The sequence below is a fragment of the Gobius niger genome, assembly GCF_951799975.1.
Source record: "Gobius niger genome assembly, chromosome: 22".
In the NCBI taxonomy this organism is placed as follows: Eukaryota; Metazoa; Chordata; class Actinopteri; order Gobiiformes; family Gobiidae; genus Gobius; species Gobius niger.
In genome coordinates, this window is record NC_136873.1 from 5,035,139 (window position 1) to 5,057,026 (window position 21,888).

At 41.2% G+C, this 21,888-nt stretch overlaps 1 protein-coding gene across 3 annotated transcripts in view; it reads left to right on the top strand.

The window, feature by feature from the left end:
* Nucleotides 1-21,888, top strand: part of tcf4 (transcription factor 4) — a 207,657-nt gene that overhangs the window by 3,933 nt on the left and 181,836 nt on the right. For all 3 annotated transcript variants that reach the window (XM_079581248.1, XM_079581249.1, XM_079581247.1), the window contains exon 2: nucleotides 7,736-7,799. In XM_079581248.1, coding sequence (XP_079437374.1) covers nucleotides 7,736-7,799 — 64 coding nt within the window. The remainder of the gene's footprint in view (nucleotides 1-7,735; nucleotides 7,800-21,888) is intronic.

The following is a 21,888-nucleotide window of genomic DNA, read 5'->3' on the forward strand; positions in this document are numbered from 1 at the left end:
TTATCTTTTCATATAAGAACAAGGTGTTTTATGCCTAAAAATGCCCCAAATTTCCCATCTTTTCGGCGACGAAATCTGAATAATGGATAGAGCTACATTCAAACTTATGGTTTCATTTTATTGATGAATGAGTTGCCAAGACTTTCTCAGAGGGGATTAAGGATTTCTTGTTTAGTTTTAAAATAAGCTGTTTTTTAGTGGAAAAATTTGTAAAAATGTAATTTTCGCCTCATTTTTTGACATTCAAAACTCAATAAATGGGGTTTAGGGATTAAACAATAAAAAATCCCTCTGAAAAAATCTTCCAAATATTGTTCAGTCCAAGGCTGGAAAATTTGAAGTCTTTAGGTCCGACTGACGTGGACATAGTGTCGCCACAATGACAGAAAAATGTGTTTTGAGAAAAAGGCCCTTGAAATTGCATTCTCCCATATAAGTCTATGGGGGAACATTGAATCAGCGCAATATTTAAACATGTTATTGTGAAGATTTGGCATATTTTCTGTTTCCGGGTGAAAGCTTATATGTTCAGAGACCAATTTGGCCCAAAACCTGAAAACTGAAAAAAATTGAGTTTTCCCTGTAGTGTCTCCCCTTAAGGTGTTAATTTAGCATAAATGTGTGTGTGTGTTGAAAAATACAAATATGCTGTTTTGCTGGCATGTTGCACCAAATATACCATTGGATATTGTTTCCTGGTGTTAGGGCCCCAAATCTGAGAACATAAAAATTGTGAATGGGAGAACGGTGCATGTGTAAGAAATGCAAAACATGACTATGCAGCGGATCCACACATATTTAAAGTGTTAGATCTCGAGTCTGCCCCTCCATGTCTCGATACACACTGCACCTATAGCCCCACATTTTAACATAAGGCTGTTGATCTCACACTGGAGGAATTCACTCCATCGGCTCTCGAGAAACACTCGAAAATAGAAAATGTCACATAATAGCAACTTATTCACAATGAGCTTTATTCTCTTAAAGGGATATTTCAGGATTGTTTGACATAGCGCCTCATTTCCTAGTTATCCAGAGTGTTGCTGATTTTGTGGATATTTTTTTTGTAATTCATGCAGTTCTTATATTTGTCTCGTGGCGCTAGGCTAATGCAAGGCTAGTGCATTTCTATGGTATCAGCTAGCCTGCATTAAAAACAGTCTGACCCGCTCCACAGACTCCACCAGACTAACCATATAAATGTCTGTGTCGATAGAGTCATTTTAACCATTTTGCATTTAAAATAACTTATATTTGAGCAGCATCAGCTTCGTGGTTGTATAAGCTACGCGGCGGCGGAGTGATCTGCGAGAAAATAGTCCCTCAAAATGCGATCATTCATGTGATATTCCAAAAATTATTGTATGGACACAGACATATATATGGTTAGTCTGGTGTTATAAGTGATTTGCCTCAGGTGCTCTGTGGAGCGGGTCACACTGTTTTTAATGCAGGCTAGCTGATACCATAGACATGCACTAGCCTTGCATTAGCCTAGCGCCACAAAACTCTTCAAACACAAGAACTGCATGAATTACAATAAAAAAAATATATCTCCAGAAATCAGCAACACTCTGGATAACTAGGAAATGAGGCCCTGTGTCAAAAATCCTGAAATATCCCTTTAATTCAACATGTGTGTTGCCAAAAAAGAGACTTCCAAGACAGTTGCAATTTAGCAAATAATAAAGAGTCTTAAAATGTTTACTTTGCTTATCTTATTTTTGCTGATAAATGTGTTTCACTCATGATTAATGAGATTTCCGTATCTCCTTGAATGCAATCGGAGCAGTGCGTGGTCTATAGGGGAGTGGAGGAGGGGGCAGAGCAGGATTCACTACTGACAAATCAAATTCAACATCGCTTAGGGCAGCTTTAAAGTGGCAGAAAACTTGCCAAACTTTTTTCCTCATATTTGTATCTGAAATGTTGTATTTATTTCCCGTATTCAGCCAAAATTGTGCTGATTTTTCGCAGGTTTTTTCCTCCATGTTGATCGTTCTTTACACATTAGCATGTCAGGGCAAAATTGCAATTTCATTGGTCGCAGTTGTGAGCAAGTATTTAGTGCGGTAGCCTTTAAACAGTGAAACATTCAGTCTCCATGAAGCTGCCAGGCCTGTCCTTTACAAATGTGTGGGATTCTCGTATCAGTCTCCTCTCTGTGCATGACGCTATAATCCAAACATCGTCATTCCTCTCCTGGAGAACCGCGGGGAAACACGGCACAAATGTCAAGACTCTCAGGATGGATTTATCACAAAGAGGTTTTTGCTCCACTCATGCAACAACCTCTCCACTTTTAACGTACTCCTAACTTTCCAGTGTCAGACTTAACAGCATTTTGACGGTTTAGTCTGAGGGATTTTGAAATATCTACTTCCTAGCTTGATTAATTGAGATTTAAAGCCACACCGTGCGATATTTCACCCAATAAACAAAACTAAAATACAAGCATTTTATACCATGGTCTGGGTGAATACTGGATTCTGATTGGCTGGTGCATTATTTTGGTATAGATACAGACGGCATCTCGTCATAGAAGGGGGCGTGGCTTCGCCGAGGGGGAAAGAGTCTTTAGAGAAACACAATTTTCCGCTCTTTTTAGCCATTTTCTGGTGGAATATGAACTTATTTATCACATAAATAAAGTCAAGTGTAACTCGGGCACATTTGGATATTTTCTCACAGCAGATTGTTCAGTAGAAGTGAAAAAACGGCAGTTGTAGCTAGCGCTAGCTAACCGTTAGCATTAGCCCGATGCTAACATGTAGCATCAAGTTAGCATTCTCTGTTATTCAGGTATTTATGGGCTGTTGAACCACTTTGCTCCTCCCCATGTCTTTGTATCTTTATTTAGTAGAAACTATGTTCATAATTCAGTATTTGTAGTAGTAGTTTTTGAATAACTAGAGAAAAATTTCATTTTTTCAAAATTGTTTTCCCCCTTAACTGTTTTAAAAAATGACCATATATGGGCGACTCTAGAGATGCCGTCTGTATCTATAACCGCACACGTAGTCCGGTAGTTAAATCACTGGGATGTCACTCCGCTGTGGCGTCGCCATAGCAACGCATGACACAGCTGAACCAGATAAAGGCGTAATTAGTGACTGACAGGAACGTATGAGATGGATTTTGTCTTAATTTCAATGTTTTTGGCCAAAACAAAACGTTTGCTAAATGTTTGTAGAAGAGAGTGAGCAGCTAGGTTAGCTACTGTTAATAACATATGAGAGTGAGCAGCTAGGTTAGCTACTGTTAATAACATATGAGCTTTACATTTCTATTGAAAACGCTTAAGGCTATTCATCATTTTCAGGCGTACATAAAATGATCCTGCATTGAAGCATATTTGTCTGGATTAGTAAAGTCAAACATAAAAGTTTGAGTTGGGGGGGCCCAGGTGTGAGCGACTCCACCGCAGCTGTTTCCATAAACAGTTGAGCTGGTTGAGCTAGCTAGCTTCAGGTTAAACAGCGTAAAAGTGAAATAACTCCTGCCCACGAGTGCCGCATATCGGTGTTTACTTCCAGGGAAAAGTGTTTCCGGGTTAGTCCTGTTGTGTTGTGATTCTGTGCTGATGTTGTGTCGTTGAGCCTGACTGAGATCCTCGTAATAGCTGCGGAGAATGACTCGCTCTGAGACCAGCCTTCAGTGACCGGCTAATAACCCACACAAAATAGTCCCGTAGTCTGGCAGAGCAGGGTTCACTACTGACGACTACTCACCAAAATCGCTTAGGGAAGCTTTAAAATCGCAGAAAACTTGCCATACATTTTTCCTCATATTTATATCTGAAATGTTGTATTTATTTTCCGTATTCACCCACAGCGTCTCGCCTTTAAGCACACATCAAACACATGAAATCTCAGAAAAATTGTCATTGTGTTTTTGTCAAAATTGTGCTGATTTTTCGCAGGTATTTTCCTCCATGTTGATTGTTCTTTACACATTAGCATGTCAGGGCAAAACTGCAATTTCATTGGTCGCAGATGGGAGCAAGTATTTAGTGCGGTAACCTTTAAACAGTGAAATATTCACGCTACAAAAAGTAAATATCAAGCATTGTCTTAAATGACTTGAATTGAGGAAATGTTTCTTGTTTTGAGCGGTTTTCACTCATTCAGACACTTTTCCTGATCGGACCAAGTTCACTTTGCTTGTTTGAGGACGTTTCAGACCAGTTCTAGGGTAAATCTCACTTGAAATAAGAAAGTAAAATTGCCAATGAGACAAGACCAATTTTCTTACCCCATTGGCAAAGAAACTGACCTGAAATAAGGACGAAATGTATCGAAACGAGTCAGAAACATCTCAGAACAAGTGAAATAATCTAGGACAAATGCCCAACAACTTCTTAACTCGTCAAAACAACAAACATTTGGATTATTATGCTCAAACTGAGATGTTTATACTGATCTAGTTAAATACTTTTTGCAGTGTGGCCCTCAAGATGAGTTTGAGAAACATTATTACCCAAATCAGAGAGTACTTGTAACATTATTAGAGTTAAATGGGAGAAAAATAAGAATGAAACATGATGTAAGCCGAACTACAATAAATCACAATCATAATACATCAAACTTGTACAGCGTTTTTTTGGACACTGGAATAAAACAAAAATTAGAAAACCTCAAACCCAAAAGGCAATCAGAGCGGCTTCCTCAGTGAGACGGAGAGAGAGTTTACCAGAATATATTGAAACTTCCAGCTGCATGTCCGTGGGTTTTGGGCAGTTTGTCATAGATATTTTTAAACGGGTTTGGCCACTGAGACCTGGCAACCCTGACTATACGACTATACCACCACAGCCTACTGCTTCAACCACGCCATTTTGTTTTTTATACACTATTTATGACTCTATTTCCTCGAAGAAGTGAATGTAAAGCGTTTGTGTCAGTGAAAAGCAATATAAATACACTATATGCGCTATATGAATAAAGTTCTTCTTTATTGCAAAACACATATATACTCTGGTCATTCAAACCTCTACATTCAAATATGTAAAGTAAAGCTTGTTTATACCAAGTCATTCCCACTGCTGCCTGCGGGGGGAGCTCCAGACACTCTAGATAGGGCAGTGCCATAGTAATAGGTTGGAATGAACTGGCAATTCTGGCGGCCATCTTGTGACCGGCCCTTCTGACCCAGTGCAATGCAATCAAATGGGGAACTGGAGCTGGACAGAGTGATGTCATCAATAGAGAAATGAATCCACAAGTTTTTCAGGATATTTTGCAGACAAATTTAAAACAGCGGGGAATAAGTAAGTGAACCCTTGTATTAAATATCTGGCTGACTCTTCTTTTGTAGCAATAACTTATTTTCTGTAGTTGCAGATTAGGCGCTCACAACGATCAACGATTCACTTACTTACTACGCTTTACATTGTTCATTCACTCAATACATGGTGGTGGTAAGCTACTATTATAGCCACAGCTGCCCTGGGGCACACTGACGGCAACCAGTATGTGAGATCACCCACTTCACTACAAAAAGTAAATATCAAGCATTGGCTTAAATGACTTGAATTGATGAAATGTTTCTTGTTTTGAGCGGTTTTCACTCATTTAGACACTTTTCCTGATCGGACCGAGTTTACTTTGCTTGTTTGAGGACATTTCACACCAGTTCTAGGGTAAATCTCGCTTTGAAATAAGAAAGTAAAATCGCCAATGAGATAAGACCTATTTTCATTTTTTTAAATCAATTTTTTGTCATTTTTTTGTCACATTTTTTGTCCCTTTTTTTTGTCATTTTTTGTCACTTTTTGTCATTTTTTGGTCATTTTTTTTTGTAATTTTTTAGTCATTTTTTTTGGTCATTTTTGTCATTTTTTGTTATTTTTTTGTCATTTTTTGTCACTTTTTGTCATTTTTTTGTAATTTCTTTTTGTCATTTTTTTGTAATTTTTTTTGTTAATTTTTGTCATTTTTTTGTCATTTTTTAGTCATTTTTTTGTCATTTTTTTTGTTAATTTTTGTCATTTTTTGTTATTTTTTTGTTAATTTTTGTCATTTTTTTGTCATTTTTTTGTCATTTTTTTGTCATTTTTTGTCACTTTTAGTTATTTTTTTGTCATTTTTTTGTCATTTTTTTGTCACTTTTTGTGTAATTTTTTGTTAGTTTTTTGTTGTTTTTTGTTATTTTTTGTCATTTTTTGGTAATTTTTTTTAAATTCATTTTTTTGTCACATTTTTGTCACATTGCAAAGAAAATGACCTGAAATAAGGACGACGCCCAACAACTTCTCAACTCATCAAAACAACTAAAATTTGGATTATTGTGCTCAAATTGAGATGTTTATACTGATCTAGTTAAATACTTTTTGCAGTGTGGTGTGGCCACGTTTAGTGACCAATTCAGGCAGAAATGTGAGATGTACTTACTTGTTCTGCCCACTATATTTCCTTGTTACTGTTTTGATCTATTTTGAGTTATTTCATGACTTTTATCAGTTTTTCAAATGTTATTTCAGCTTTATTTAACATTTGTTTCCTACTTTCAAACAATATTTCTATAGTTTTTAACACAACATGACCTAAATGTATTATGAGACAGTGATACAATGAATGCTAACCACTGAACCCGGAGAATGAATGGAGAAGACGATGCTAATATGGCTAAACAATACGGCTAAAAAAACAAGACAAGACATTGTTTTGAAGCCTGTTTTGAAGCCCTACATCTACATTAAAGGCACATTGCGTAACATTTTAGACACTACTGTTGCCATCATTAAAAATTATGTTCCTAATCACCAGCTCGACACAGAAAATGCTATTACTGCAGTGGGTAGTCAAAGAATGGATTTGGATGAGGACCTGACCTGTTTAAAAGCCCTTAACCCCCACCTGAACCAAGCACATTTTCTCCAGTTTGGCTTTACCCAAATCTAAAAGGTTCATGAGAAGGCGAGAGACAAAAATGAGACAAAAAACGAAGATGAAAATGTGAAAAAAGTGATGAAAATATAACACAAAAATTCCAAAAATGTGATAAAACAATTACAAAAATGTGCTAAAAAATTGACAAAAATGTGATTAAAAAAAATTACAAAAATTTGACAAAAAAATTACTAAAATGTGATGAAAAAAAATCACAAAAATGTGACAAAAACTTGACAATTTTTTTTTTTAAATGTACAAAAATGAGACGAAAACGAGGATGAAAATGTGAAAAAAGTGATGAAAATATAACAGAAAAATTACAAAAATGTGATAAAAAATTAACAAAAATGTGATGAAAAAAATGTACAAAAATGTGATAATTTTTTTTACAAAAAATGTGACAAAAACTTGACAAAATTTTGACAAAATGAGACGAAAAAGAGGATGAAAATGTGAAAAAAGTGATGGAAATATAACACAAAAAATACAAAAATGTGATAAAAAAAATTACAAAAATGTGATAAAAACGTGACAAATTTTTTTTTACAAAAATGTGATGCAAAAGTGCTTATAAAAAGTGACTGTTTAAATGTGTTTTGTAGCTTTAAAGGGAGGTGTTACTCTGACCTATAGACTGTAACCTCCAGTCAAGAAGCTTTTAGATTTGGGTAAAGGCCGACCTGGAGAAAATGCACTCGGTTCAGGCGGGGGGTAAGGGGTTAAATCTCAAATTCTGCTGACTTAAGGCTCAATTCTACGCGGTGTAGCTTTAACTGGACAGCAGTGATATATGAGACTATATATGAGAGTGTTTTTTGATTCTTCTGCGTTTGCTCACACAGATGTTTTCTCCTCCGGGTGGAGCCAAGAACGGACCTGCGGCCCAGGGCAGCGGACACTTCTCAGGTAAAGTCACAGCCGTGCATAGTTACATTGATGATTGTTTTGGTGTTGAAGTTAGCAGCAGCACAGGTGGGAGGTTCCATGAGGGCATTATAAACATGGAAACCGGCCGCTGTTTTGATTGATTTTCTTCTGACAGTCAGAGTAAGAAATCCAGAGGTCGACCTGTTCCCTGGTCAAGGGTCTCAAAGCTCTTCATGAGGAAGGGTCGCCAAGTGTCTGTGATCATAAATGTACTTCATCTGGCCTCGTCTGGATGTTACGTTTATGATTCTGCTATAGTTCCATGGTTTGGTTCAGCTCTTCTGATTGGCTGAAGGATCTGCCCTTACGCTGTGTTGAATTTGACGTTTCTGTTGTGTTTTTGTAATTGCTTTTTCAACCGTTTTTTGTGGTCTGTTTGGTTGCATTTTGTAACTATGTTGCCGTTCGTTTTCGGCGCTATTTTGACGCCTGGCTAATACCTGGAGAAAATGTGCTTGTGTAGGTGGAGGTTAAAGGGATGTTTCATGATTTTTGACATAGGGCCTCATTTCCTAGTTATCCAGAGTGTTGCTGATTTCTGGAGATATTTTTGTTTGTAATTCATGCAGTTCTTATGTTTGAAGAGTTTTGTGGCGCTAGGCTAGTGCATTTCTATGGTATCAGCTAGCCTGCATTATAAACAGTGTGACCCGCTCCACAGAGCACCTGAGGCAAATCACTGATAACACCAGACTAACCATATAAATGTCTGTGTCCATAGAATAATTTCTGGAATATAACTGACCTTGCATCACATGAATGACCGCATTTTGAGGGACTATTTTCCAGCAGATCACTCCGCCGCTGGAAGAGCACAGAAGGGCCACTGGCTCAAGGGCCACCAGTCCCGCCTCAACCGAGCTTTACCCAAATCTAAAAGCTAAAAAGAAAAGCATCAAAATAGCGAGAAGAGGAGGAAAACATGAGAAAAACACGGACCAAAAAATACAACAAAAAATGATAGAAAAAATAATTTAAAAAACAACAAAAATATGACAAAAATGTGGCGACGTGACGAAAAGTTTCCGTCACTTTTGTAGGTCTTAGCTTTCAAATGAGGCGTTGCATTGTTGATCTCCAGTCGAGAAGCTTTTAGATTTGGGTAAAGCCCAGTATAAAAAAACATGAATCTAAAAGGAATTCCGTGGAGTATGGTGTACCACAAGGCTCAATTTTGGGACCAGTATTATTTATTATTTATATTAATGATTTTGCTTCTGTTTCTACGACCGCCTTTCCAGTTCTTTTTGCTCAAAAAAATAATAATAAAAAGCCGAACTGGGGAAAATGCACTCGTTAATGTTAAGGCGGGCGGTAAGAGGTTAAAATATGTATTTGTGGAAGTCACAATTACGCTAATTTGGGCCAGGCTGGTCAGAGTCCAGGGCTGTTTTTCAGTCCCAGTCTGCCCCTGTATACCATGAAGCTGATGCTGCTCAAATATAAGGTCTTTTAAATGCAAAATGGTTAAAAGTACTCTATGGACACAGACATGTATATGGTTAGTCTGGTGTTATAAGTGATTTGCCTCAGGTGCTCTGTGGAGTGGGTCACACTGTTTTTAATGCAGGCTAGCTGATACCATAGAAATGCACTAGCCTAGCACCACTAAGCTCTTCAAATATATGGATTGCATGAATTACAAACAAAAATATCTCCAAAAATCAGCAACACTCTGGATAACTAGGAAATGAGGCCCGAGATCGTGGCCTTCAGACATTGTCAAGTGTGGCCTTAAACATATTTGTTCATCAAAGCGAGGTCGTAATCATGTACATTTCGCCGCCTTGTTCCCCTATAACGACAGCGGCCGTAAATAGAAGCGATTGAACCGGCGCGTCTTCTCTGCGGAGCTGGGCAGGTTCCACGGCTCAGATTTGTCACGCGCCGCTGCTCGGGTTGAAAATAGCCGAATGTGGGTGAATGAAAGGAGACTATTTTACAGTCAATGCACCTGTCTCAGTGCTTTGGAAAAAAAAAAACATCTGATACCGATTTAGGGATTGGCATCGCGATGTAGGTTTTAAATTCGTGTCCTGAACGAGTCCGGGTGCGTAAAACGAAACAGAATCGCGGCTGCTCTGAAACATGTAGCAACAGTTTAACAGAGGGTTGGTGAGAACCGACAGTGGAGTGTTTTAAGTCTTAAAGCAGCACTAAGTAACGTGTTTACCTTAATAAATCCTTCCCGTAGTCTCTGTGGGGGTGATACAAGTGCTTATGGGATGATTGGAGGGTCTTTCATCGCCCCCTGGTGTCTCTGGACAGAAAACCATGTTTGCACCGTGACTGCCACCGGTCCGGAGTCACCAATACACACTAATGGAATCACGGAGAAGAAGCTAACATGCTAACGGGCAAAGCTAACTGCGGGCTAGCGTCACTTTAAACAGTATTTACAGCCAAGTTTGAGTGAAAAAAAATATTTCCGTTGTGTAATTGGATGCACAATATCCCTCTGTCCCTTCGCCTTTCCTGTCAGCGTAGTATTTACTCTCCATGACGATTAATAAGTTAAAAAATCGTAACTTGCTACGACACCTGCGCTTATGGCCTCTAGGGGGAAGAGTTACTTAGTACTGCTTTAAACCAGGGGGGCCCAAACTTTTTGTCTCCGAGGGCCAAAATTCAAAAGTGCCTGTGAGTCGCGGGCCAAACACGGCGATGTCAAGCACGAAACACATATAACTGCAAATTATACAGTTACTTTGTTTTATTTACTTTTTGTTTTTCCAATATCCTAAATTTGCATTTGATTCTATCTATGCAAATAACATGCTGTATTATAACAAACTATAGCAAAAGCCTAGTTTTAGTAGAACAAAATCAACAATTGTAGCAATTTAGTGCAAAAAAACGACAACACCTGTATCTACAGTGACTTTACCTCATTCGCTAACTCAAAGAAAATGCCACATTAGATTATTTTGAAAGTGTCAGTTCAGGATCAATTCTTTTATAAGTCCATTTTTAACATATACTGTTGTCGACGTCAACAACCTTTGCAATAAAAAATGGAAAAACTGTGAAAGTTGATGCTACAACGCTCTGTGATTGATAAACACCAAGACACCACAACAGTGTTTCCTTAACTTTGCGAAAGGAGTGAAACAGCGCCCCCAATTTGACGCTGGTGGTCAAAAAGTGTACTGCATCCATATTTACCATTGAGAATGAATGGAAGAGAGTTAGTACACTGCAAAAAGTAAATATCAAGCATTGGCTTAAATGACTTGAATTGAATTGTTTTGAGCGGTTTTCACTCATTTAGACACTTTTCCTGATCGGACCGAGTTTGCTTTGCTTGTTTGAGGACATTTCAGACCAGTTCTAGGGTAAATCTCGCTTTGAAATAAGAAAGTAAAATTGCCAATGAGATAAGACCAAGAAAATGACCTGAAATAAGGACGAAATGTATCAGAAACATCTCAGAACAAGTGAAATAATCTAGGACAAATGCCCAAGAACTTCTTAACTAGTCAAAACAACTCAAATTTTGATTATTATTCTCAAATTGAGATGTTTATACTCGTCTAGCTAATTACTTTTTGCAGTATATTAACCACAGCGCAAAAGTAGGTCACTCTCTGGCGGTTCAACAGAATTGTGGCGGACCGCGGGCCCCACTTTGGGCACCCCTGTCTTAAAGGAATAGGTCACTGTTTTTCCAAACTGAGATATGTTCTTACCTGAGCTTAGACGAGTTGACGTGTACCTGTCTGGTCTTCGTGCGTGCCTGTGGAAGAGCGTGGTAGCTTCACATGTTCACCTGGAAACAAAAAAAAATCCCTAACCTTCTCCAGAAGTAGACTTAGATTTGAACAATCCGATACCATGCACTTTTTCTAATAAAGTAACTTTAGTGGAATTGACTTTGTTGTTGCGTTTGTTGTCAGTGCTCTCAAGTCTCACACATTAGCCGTGTGACTAGGGTGGCAAATGAGAGAACAATTCCTAATAAATTACTGAAAATTTTCTAGGAAATTTTTAGCATTTTTCGTCAAATAAACAATTTGTTATCTATTTGTCGCCCATTTTGTTTTTGTTCCATAAATGTCACACCCATGAAAAGAAGTGTGAGGACCATATCAGCACGTCACACACTTAAACTTTCCAAAACCCACATTCTGCTTGATACTGTTTCTCATAAGCACCGGGACGAATGGCAAACCGTTATGTCGTGATTTTGTTTTATGACGCTGTGATTGGTCAGATTCAGCCGTCACTCACTCAGATCACATGACCAGCAGTAAGACTCTTCTTTGTTTCATTCAAACACTGAAAACACCGTGTTGCGGGGATGTTTAGCCCTAGTTTAGTCTTAGGTTAGTCCTAGTTTAGTCCTGGCTCTGGCTTTATCTTGTTTTAGTCCTGGTTTAGTTTAGTTTGGTTTATTTGGGCTGCAATGTTGTTATTAGTAACAGTGATGTTCCTTAAGGGAGAGGGCAAACGATGACTTATACATTAACAAACAGAGCTGTCGACATTCATTCCATTGCATTGACACAATTCCTTAGTTGACATTGACCACAATAATGTCCATATGCACAGATCACGTTGCTAAGATGCAAACAAACAACAGTTTGGGTCATGGTTTGTCATTAGCATATTGGTCTAATATTGCTTTTTTACATTTATGTTTGAATTTCTCAAATGAGCTGCTAGCCTTAAAGGAATAGGCCACCGTTTTTACATACTGAGATATGTTCTTACCTGAGCTTTGACGAGTTCTTTAGGACCTGTCTGATCTTCCCCCGTGCCTTCAGTCACGTAAACACAGCGCAGACGGCGTTAGCATTTAGCCTCTCCCTCTCTCCTCTATAGCTCCAAAACTGGTCAAGATAGAAGCTACCAAGCTCTTCCACGTTTTCCCTATTTAAATATGGTTACGTGAAGTGTTCCACTACAAAGTATAATTACACAAAATTAAACAATCTGGATTTTCTAAGCGGATAAAAGGGAGAACTATATTGTAAGGTGTAATAATACCAGGAGTAGTTTGGCATCCGCGCAGTAATCTTCACACACAGGAACAGACTCTTAAAGGAGGTGCGGACCAGTTGTTTTTTATCCTTCCTCGAAGATTGTGTCTTTCATCTCTGTTGCTGAACATCTCTTGAATATTTGAAGGAAGCTGATTATGTTTGACTTCATACATTTTACATACATGATTTTCTTTTCTCCAAACACCATGAGTTTAGTTTTCTTTGAGTTCAAAGTTTGGCCCTGGTTTACTCCTGGTTTGGCCCTGTTTTAGTCCTGTTTTAGTCCTGGTTTGGCCCTGGTTTGGCCCTGGTTTAGTCCTGGTTTGGCCCTGGTTTAGTCGTGAAATGGCCCTGTTTTAGTCCTGGCTTGGCCCTAGTTTAGTCCTGTTTTAGTCCTTGTTTGGCTCTGGTTTAGTCCTGGTTTAGCCCTGGTTTAGCCCTGGTTTAGTCCTGGTTTAGTCCTGGTTTAGTCCTGGTTTAGTCCCGGTTTGGCCCTGGTTTAGTCCCTGGTTAATCCCTCTCCTGACAGTCGGCGAGTGGCAGACTCAGAGTCATGGCTGTCACTCACACACAAAGCCTCAGCTTCAGGCCTGGTTTAGTCCTGGTTTAGTCCTGGTTTAGTCCTGCTTTAGCCCTGGTTTGGCCCTGGTTTAGCCCTGGTTTAGTCCCTGGTTAATCCCTCTCCTGACAGTCGGCGAGTGGCAGACTCAGAGTCATGGCTGTCACTCACACACAAAGCCTCAGCTTCAGGCTCCGGCTCCACAGGATTACGGATTCTCACGCCTCTTAAGTCAGAATGCAGATATTATTAGCATTTGAGCTGGAATAAAGCTAATAATGAGGATGTGACAGTCTGACAGCTCTCTCCTCTCACTCACGTCCATGATTTGTCTGGATTATATGGAGAATTACAGAACATTGTCTGCTGATACAGTGTGTCCTGAAGGGCTTGTGCTTGTTTGGAATAAACCGTCCGACTCAGCAGTGGATTTCAGTTATTATATATAACTGTTCGTAGCATTTATGAAGTTCCCCCTTCATGAAAAGCTCAGACTTTACCACCAAGAGTCAGAGTGAAAATGGATTGAACGAACGGTACATGGACCGAATACCTCGTATACTTCGCTCCAATTTCTGAAGTAAAATATTGTGGTCTGTTGTATGGAATGTTTAGTTTAGTTTAGTCCTGGTTTGGCTCTAGTTTAGTCCTCGTTTGGCCCTAGTTTAGCTCTGGTTTGGTCCTGGTTTAGTCCTGGTTTAGTCCTGGTTTGGCCCTGGTTTAGTCCTGGTTTAGTCCTGGTTTAGCCCTGGTTTGGCACTGGTTTGGCTCTAGTTTAGTCCTCGTTTGGCCCTAGTTTAGCTCTGGTTTAGTCCTGGTTTACTCCGGGTTTGGCCCTGGTCTAGTCCTAGTTTAGCCCTGGTTTGGCTCTAGTTTAGTCCTGGTTTGGCCCTGGTTTAGCCCTGGTTTGGCTCTAGTTTAGTTCCGGTTTGGCTCTAGTTTAGTTCTGGTTTAGTCCTGGTTTGGCTCTAGTTTAGTCCTCATTTGGCCCTAGTTTAGTCCTGGTTTAGCCCTGGTTTGGCTCTAGTTTAGTCCTCGTTTGGCCCTAGTTTAGTTCTGGTTTAGCCCTGGTTTGGCTCTAGTTTAGTCCTCGTTTGGCCCTAGTTTAGTTCTGGTTTAGCCCTGGTTTGGCTCTAGTTTAGTTCTCGTTTGGCTCTAGTTTAGTCCTCGTTTGGCCCTAGTTTAGTCCTGGTTTAGCCCTGGTTTGGCTCTAGTTTAGTCCTGGTTTAGCCCTGGTTTGGCTCTAGTTTAGTCCTGGTTTAGCCCTGGTTTGGCTCTAGTTTAGTCCTGGTTTAGCCCTGGTTTGGCTCTAGTTTAGTCCTCGTTTGGCCCTAGTTTAGTCCTGGTTTAGCCCTGGTTTGGCTCTAGTTTAGTCCTGGTTTAGCCCTGGTTTGGCTCTAGTTTAGTCCTCGTTTGGCCCTAGTTTAGTTCTGGTTTAGCCCTGGTTTGGCTCTAGTTTAGTTCTCGTTTGGCTCTAGTTTAGTCCTCGTTTGGCCCTAGTTTAGTCCTGGTTTAGCCCTGGTTTGGCTCTAGTTTAGTCCTGGTTTAGCCCTGGTTTGGCTCTAGTTTAGTTCCGGTTTGGCTCTAGTTTAGTTCTGGTTTAGCCCTGGTTTGGCTCTAGTTTAGTTCCGGTTTGGCTCTAGTTTAGTTCTGGTTTAGTCCTGGTTTACTCCTGGTTTGGCTCTAGTTTAGTCCTCGTTTGGCCCTAGTTTAGTCCTGGTTTAGCCCTGGTTTGTATCTAGTTTAGTCCTCGTTTGGCCCTAGTTTAGTTCTGGTTTAGCCCTGGTTTGGCTCTAGTTTAGTCCTTGTTTGGCCCTAGTTTAGTCCTGGTTTAGCCCTGGTTTGTATCTAGTTTAGTCCTCGTTTGGCCCTAGTTTAGTCCTGGTTTAGCCCTGGTTTGGCTCTACTTTAGTCCTTGTTTGGCCCTAGTTTAGTCCTGGTTTAGCCCTGGTTTGGCTCTAGTTTAGTCCTCGTTTGGCCCTAGTTTAGTCCTGGTTTAGCCCTGGTTTGTATCTAGTTTAGTCCTCGTTTGGCTCTAGTTTAGTCCTTGTTTGGCCCTAGTTTAGTTCTGGTTTAGCCCTGGTTTGGCTCTACTTTAGTCCTTGTTTGGCCCTAGTTTAGTCCTGGTTTAGCCCTGGTTTGTATCTAGTTTAGTCCTCGTTTGGCCCTAGTTTAGTCCTCGTTTGGCCCTAGTTTAGTCCTCGTTTGGCCCTAGTTTAGTCCTCGTTTGGCCCTAGTTTAGTCCTCGTTTGGCCCTAGTTTAGTCCTGGTTTGGCCCTGGTTTGGCTCTACTTTAGTCCTTGTTTGGCCCTAGTTTAGTCCTGGTTTAGCCCTGGTTTGGCTCTAGTTTAGTTCCGGTTTGGCTCTAGTTTAGTCCTCGTTTGGCTCTAGTTTAGTTCTGGTTTAGCCCTGGTTTGGCTCTAGTTTAGTTCCGGTTTGGCTCTAGTTTAGTTCTTGTTTGGCCCTAGTTTAGTTCTGGTTTGGCCCTGGTTTAGTCCTGGTTTACTCCTGGTTTGGCTCTAGTTTAGTCCTCGTTTGGCCCTGGTTTAGTCCTGGTTTAGCCCTGGTTTGTATCTAGTTTAGTCCTCGTTTGGCCCTAGTTTAGTCCTGGTTTAGCCCTGGTTTGTATCTAGTTTAGTCCTCGTTTGGCCCTAGTTTAGTCCTGGTTTAGCCCTGGTTTGGCTCTAGTTTAGTCCTCGTTTGGCTCTAGTTTAGTCCTGGTTTGGCCCTGGTTTAGTCTTGGTTTAGTCCTGGTTTAGCCCTGGTTTGTATCTAGTTTAGTCCTCGTTTGGCCCTAGTTTAGTTCTGGTTTAGCCCTGGTTTGGCTCTAGTTTAGTCCTTGTTTGGCCCTAGTTTAGTCCTGGTTTAGCCCTGGTTTGTATCTAGTTTAGTCCTCGTTTGGCCCTAGTTTAGTCCTGGTTTAGCCCTGGTTTGGCTCTACTTTAGTCCTTGTTTGGCCCTAGTTTAGTCCTGGTTTAGCCCTGGTTTGGCTCTAGTTTAGTCCTCGTTTGGCCCTAGTTTAGTCCTGGTTTAGCCCTGGTTTGTATCTAGTTTAGTCCTCGTTTGGCTCTAGTTTAGTCCTTGTTTGGCCCTAGTTTAGTTCTGGTTTAGCCCTGGTTTGGCTCTAGTTTAGTCCTCGTTTGGCCCTAGTTTAGTCCTGGTTTAGCCCTGGTTTGTATCTAGTTTAGTCCTCGTTTGGCCCTAGTTTAGTCCTCGTTTGGCCCTAGTTTAGTCCTCGTTTGGCCCTAGTTTAGTCCTCGTTTGGCCCTAGTTTAGTCCTGGTTTGGCCCTGGTTTGGCTCTACTTTAGTCCTTGTTTGGCCCTAGTTTAGTCCTGGTTTAGCCCTGGTTTGGCTCTAGTTTAGTCCTCGTTTGGCCCTAGTTTAGTCCTCGTTTGGCCCTAGTTTAGTCCTCGTTTGGCCCTAGTTTAGTCCTGGTTTGGCCCTGGTTTGGCTCTACTTTAGTCCTTGTTTGGCCCTAGTTTAGTCCTGGTTTAGCCCTGGTTTGGCTCTAGTTTAGTTCCGGTTTGGCTCTAGTTTAGTCCTCGTTTGGCTCTAGTTTAGTTCTGGTTTAGCCCTGGTTTGGCTCTAGTTTAGTTCCGGTTTGGCTCTAGTTTAGTTCTTGTTTGGCCCTAGTTTAGTTCTGGTTTGGCCCTGGTTTAGTCCTGGTTTACTCCTGGTTTGGCTCTAGTTTAGTCCTCGTTTGGCCCTGGTTTAGTCCTGGTTTAGCCCTGGTTTGTATCTAGTTTAGTCCTCGTTTGGCCCTAGTTTAGTCCTGGTTTAGCCCTGGTTTGTATCTAGTTTAGTCCTCGTTTGGCCCTAGTTTAGTCCTGGTTTAGCCCTGGTTTGGCTCTAGTTTAGTCCTCGTTTGGCTCTAGTTTAGTCCTGGTTTGGCCCTGGTTTAGTCTTGGTTTAGTCCTGGTTTAGCCCTGGTTTGGCCCTGGTTTGGCCCTGGTTTGGCCCTGGTTTGGCCCTGGTTTGGCCCTGGTTTGGCCCTAGTTTAGTCCTGGTTTAGTCCTGGTTTGGCTCTAGTTTAGTCCTGGTTTGGCCCTGGTTTAGTCCTGGTTTGGCCCTGTTTTACTCCTGGTTTGGCCCTGGTTTAGTTCCGGTTTAGCCCTGGTTTGGCTCTAGTTTAGTCCTGGTTTACTCCTGGTTTAGTCCTGGTTTACTCCTGGTTTAGTCCTGGTTTACTCCTGGTTTAGTCCTGGTTTACTCCTGGTTTGGCCCTGGTCTACTCTTTTCTCAAGTCATAAATGGAGGTACATAGAGTAACTAAAACAGGTACTAAAGTTTGCAAAATAACTGAATGAAATTGGAAGCATTTTTATTCTGTTTTTAATGCAGGCTAGCTGATACCATAGACATGCGCTAGCCTTGCATTAGCCTAGCGCCACGAAACTCTTCAAACATAAGAACTGCATGAATTACAAAAAAAATATCTCCAGGTACCAGCAACACTCTGGATAACTACGAAATGAGGCCCTACGTCAAAAATCCTTAAATATCCCTTTAATATAGAAGCTGCAGTTACGCATACAACCTGAGGTGGCAGTAGCGAGTATAAAATGGCCAACTCGCGTCCAGCCCCTTTAATAAGCCACACCTCCATCACAGCCAATCCCTGCAGCTTCGACCCGCTTCCCTGCGTGCTGCAACCCTCCTCTGCCCCTCCTTAAGCCCCAGCCCTACAGGAAATCATGTAAAAATCGGAATATTTCCAAACGAAATCCCAGAAAAATACACGAAAACACACACTCGATCCGCTTTATGTGTCACACGAAGCTTTTCCCGCTTACAGATCTACTCCCCGGGTTTGCTCTGAGGCTTTGAGCGTTTCCCGCCATCATGTTTTCGTTCGGGGGGGTAAGAAACGCCGGATTTGTCCGAGGCGGCGTTTGTGTTTTCTGGGTTTGCCGTGAATGTGGAGCAGCCTCTCCTCGCCGCCGTGCCTTTTGCGGATCGTACCACCGCGGACACACAGGCGGGGGTGGTCAGCCAGCCAGCCAGCGGATCAGCCCAGGCTTTTGTTTTTAGACGCTGGCACGGCTCCAGGGTGGCACAGCCGGCTCTCTCTCTCTCGCTGTGGCAGTGTTTACGCCGAGGGTTTTCTGGAGAGACACGAGCTGGTCCTGTTTTAGCCCTGGTTCGTCGTCTCAGTCGGTGGTTCACAAACTTCACACAACATGACATCGCTTTGTAAAATATTTGAGCTTACAAGCAACACCAGGGCTAGATTTACAGAAGCCTGTTTAGTGTTTACCCATTTAACCTTTGTTTAGCTGTTTGGTACAAGTTTATTTCTGGTTTAGTCCTGTTTTAGTCCTGTTTAAGTCCTGTTCAGTCTTGGTTTAGTCTTGTTCAGTCTTGGTTTAGTCCTGTTCTGTCTTGGTTTAGTCTTGTTCAGTCTTGGTTTAGTCCTGTTCAGTCTTGGTTTAGTCCTGTTCAGTCTTGGTTTAGTCCTGTTCAGTCTTGTTTTAGTCTTGTTCAGTCTTGGTTTAGTCATGTTCAGTCTTGGTTTAGTCCTGTTCAGTCTTGGTTTAGTCCTGTTCAGTCTTGGTTTAGTCCTGTTCAGTCTTGGTTTAGTCCTGTTCAGTCTTGGTTTAGTCCTGTTCAGTCTTGGTTTAGTCCTGTTCAGTCTTGGTTTAGTCTTGTTCAGTCTTGGTTTAGTCCTGTTCAGTCTTGGTTTAGTCCTGTTCAGTCTTGGTTTAGTCCTGTTCAGTCTTGGTTTAGTCCTGTTCAGTGTTGGTTTAGTCCTGTTCAGTCTTGGTTTAGTCCTGTTCAGTCTTGGTTTAGTCCTGTTCAGTCTTGGTTTAGTCCTGTTCAGTCTTGGTTTAGTCCTGTTCAGTCTTGGTTTAGTCCTGTTCAGTCTTGGTTTAGTCCTGTTCAGTCTTGGTTTAGTCCTTTCCAGTCTTGGTTTAGTCCTGTTCTGTCTTGGTTTAGTCCTGTTTTGTCTTAGTTTAGTCCTGTTCTGTCTTGGTTTAGTCCTGTTCAGTCTTGGTTTAGTCCTGTTCAGTCTTTGTTTAGTCCTGTTTTGTCTTAGTTTAGTCCTGTTCAGTCTTGGTTTAGTCCTGTTCAGTCTTGGTTTAGTCCTGTTCAGTCTTGGTTTAGTCCTGTTTTGTCTTAGTTTAGTCCTGTTCAGTCTTGGTTTAGTCCTGTTCTGTCTTGGTTTAGTCCTGTTCAGTCTTGGTTTAGTCTTGTTCAGTCTTGGTTTAGTCCTGTTCTGTCTTGGTTTAGTCCTGTTCAGTCTTGGTTTAGTCCTGTTCTGTCTTGGTTTAGTCCTGTTCAGTCTTGGTTTAGTCCTGTTCAGTCTTGGTTTAGTCCTGTTCAGTCTTGTTTAGTCCTGTTCTGTCTTGGTTTAGTCCTGTTTAGTCTTGGTTTAGTCCTGTTCAGTCTTGTTTAGTCCTGTTCTGTCTTGGTTTAGTCCTGTTCAGTCTTGGTTTAGTCCTTTTCAGTCTTGGTTTAGTCCTGTTCAGTCTTGGTTTAGTCCTGTTCAGTCTTGGTTTAGTCCTGTTCAGTCTTGGTTTAGTCCTGTTCAGTCTTGGTTTAGTCCTGTTCAGTCTTGGTTTAGTCCTGTTCAGTCTTGGTTTAGTCCTGTTCAGTCTTAGTTTAGTCCTGTTCAGTCTTGGTTTAGTCCTCAGTCTTGGTTTAGTCTTGTTCAGTCTTGGTTTAGTCTTGTTCAGTCTTGGTTTAGTCCTGTTCAGTCTTGGTTTAGTCCTGTTCAGTCTTGGTTTAGTCCTGTTCTGTCTTGGTTTAGTCCTCAGTCTTGGTTTAGTCCTGTTCAGTCTTGGTTTAGTCCTCAGTCTTGGTTTAGTCTTGTTCAGTCTTGGTTTAGTCTTGTTCTGTCTTGGTTTAGTCCTGTTCAGTCTTGGTTTAGTCCTGTTCAGTCTTGGTTTAGTCCTGTTCAGTCTTGGTTTAGTCCTGTTCAGTCTTGGTTTAGTCTTGTTCAGTCTTGGTTTAGTCCTGTTCAGTCTTGGTTTAGTCCTGTTCAGTCTTGGTTTAGTCTTGTTCAGTCTTGGTTTAGTCCTGTTCTGTCTTGGTTTAGTCCTGTTCAGTCTTGGTTTAGTCCTGTTCTGTCTTGGTTTAGTCTTGTTCAGTCTTGGTTTAGTCCTGTTCAGTCTTGGTTTAGTCCTGTTAAGTCTTGGTTTAGTCTTGTTCAGTCTTGGTTTAGTCCTGTTAAGTCTTAGTTTAGTCTTGTTCAGTCTTGGTTTAGTCCTGTTCAGTCTTGGTTTAGTCCTGTTCAGTCTTGGTTTAGTCTTGTTCAGTCTTGGTTTAGTCTTGTTCAGTCTTGGTTTAGTCCTGTTCAGTCTTGGTTTAGTCTTGTTCAGTCTTGGTTTAGTCCTGTTAAGTCTTAGTTTAGTCTTGTTCAGTCTTGGTTTAGTCTTGTTCTGTCTTGGTTTAGTCCTGTTCAGTCTTGGTTTAGTCCTGTTCTGTCTTGGTTTAGTCCTGTTCAGTCTTGGTTTAGTCCTGTTCAGTCTTGGTTTAGTCCTGTTCAATCTTGGTTTAGTCCTGTTCTGTCTTGGTTTAGTCCTGTTCAGTCTTGGTTTAGTCCTGTTCAGTCTTGGTTTAGTCCTGTTCAGTCTTGGTTTAGTCCTGTTCTGTCTTGGTTTAGTCCTATTCAGTCTTGGTTTAGTCCTGTTCAGTCTTGGTTTAGTCCTGTTCAATCTTGGTTTAGTCCTGTTCTGTCTTGGTTTAGTCTTGTTCTGTCTTGGTTTAGTCCTGTTCAGTCTTGGTTTAGTCCTGTCCAGTCTTGGTTTAGTCCTGTTCAGTCTTGGTTTAGTCCTGTTCAGTCTTGGTTTAGTCCTGTTCAGTCTTGGTTTAGTCTTGCTCAGTCTTGGTTTAGTCTTGCTCAGTCTTGGTTTAGTCCTGTTCAGTCTTGGTTTAGTCTTGCTCAGTCCTGTTTAATCTGGTTTAGTCCCGGGTTTAGACCTGGTTTAGTCCTGTTCAGTCTTGGTTTAGTCCTGTTCTGTCCTGTTCTGTCCTGGTTTAGTCTTGCTCAGTCCTGGTGTAATCTGGTTTAGTCCCGGGTTTAGACCTGGTTTAGTCTCCTTCAGTCCTGTAGTCTGGGGGCGGGTCCTGTGGGGGTTGACCAGAGCGCTGTGCTGTGATTGGCTGTTGAACATCTGGCCGTGTGCATTAGTCTGGACTCCACACAAGCTCTCTCTCTTTAGTCTCTGTGAGCCGCTTTAGTCTGTTTAGTCTGTTTAGTCTGTTTAGTCTGTTTAGTCTGTTTCGATCGGAGCAGAACTAGACGGACATTTCCACTTCCTAAACTCCGCCAAAGTGTTATTTGCTTGTTCGACCAGTTTGGAAACACTTTTTATGTATTGTTTCACCACTAGTACGAGTTTACCGTAAATGCTGGTCTGTATTACCTTTGGTGGCCGGGTCTCTGACAGAGGCCTGAGTTGAGGCCTGTCTCACATCCTCATGAAGACTGTTCCAGATTTTAGCTGCGTGAAACTGAAACTGAAATCACCGCTACGTCTCCAAATATGATCCGATTTTTCCATGTGCTACACATTGTTG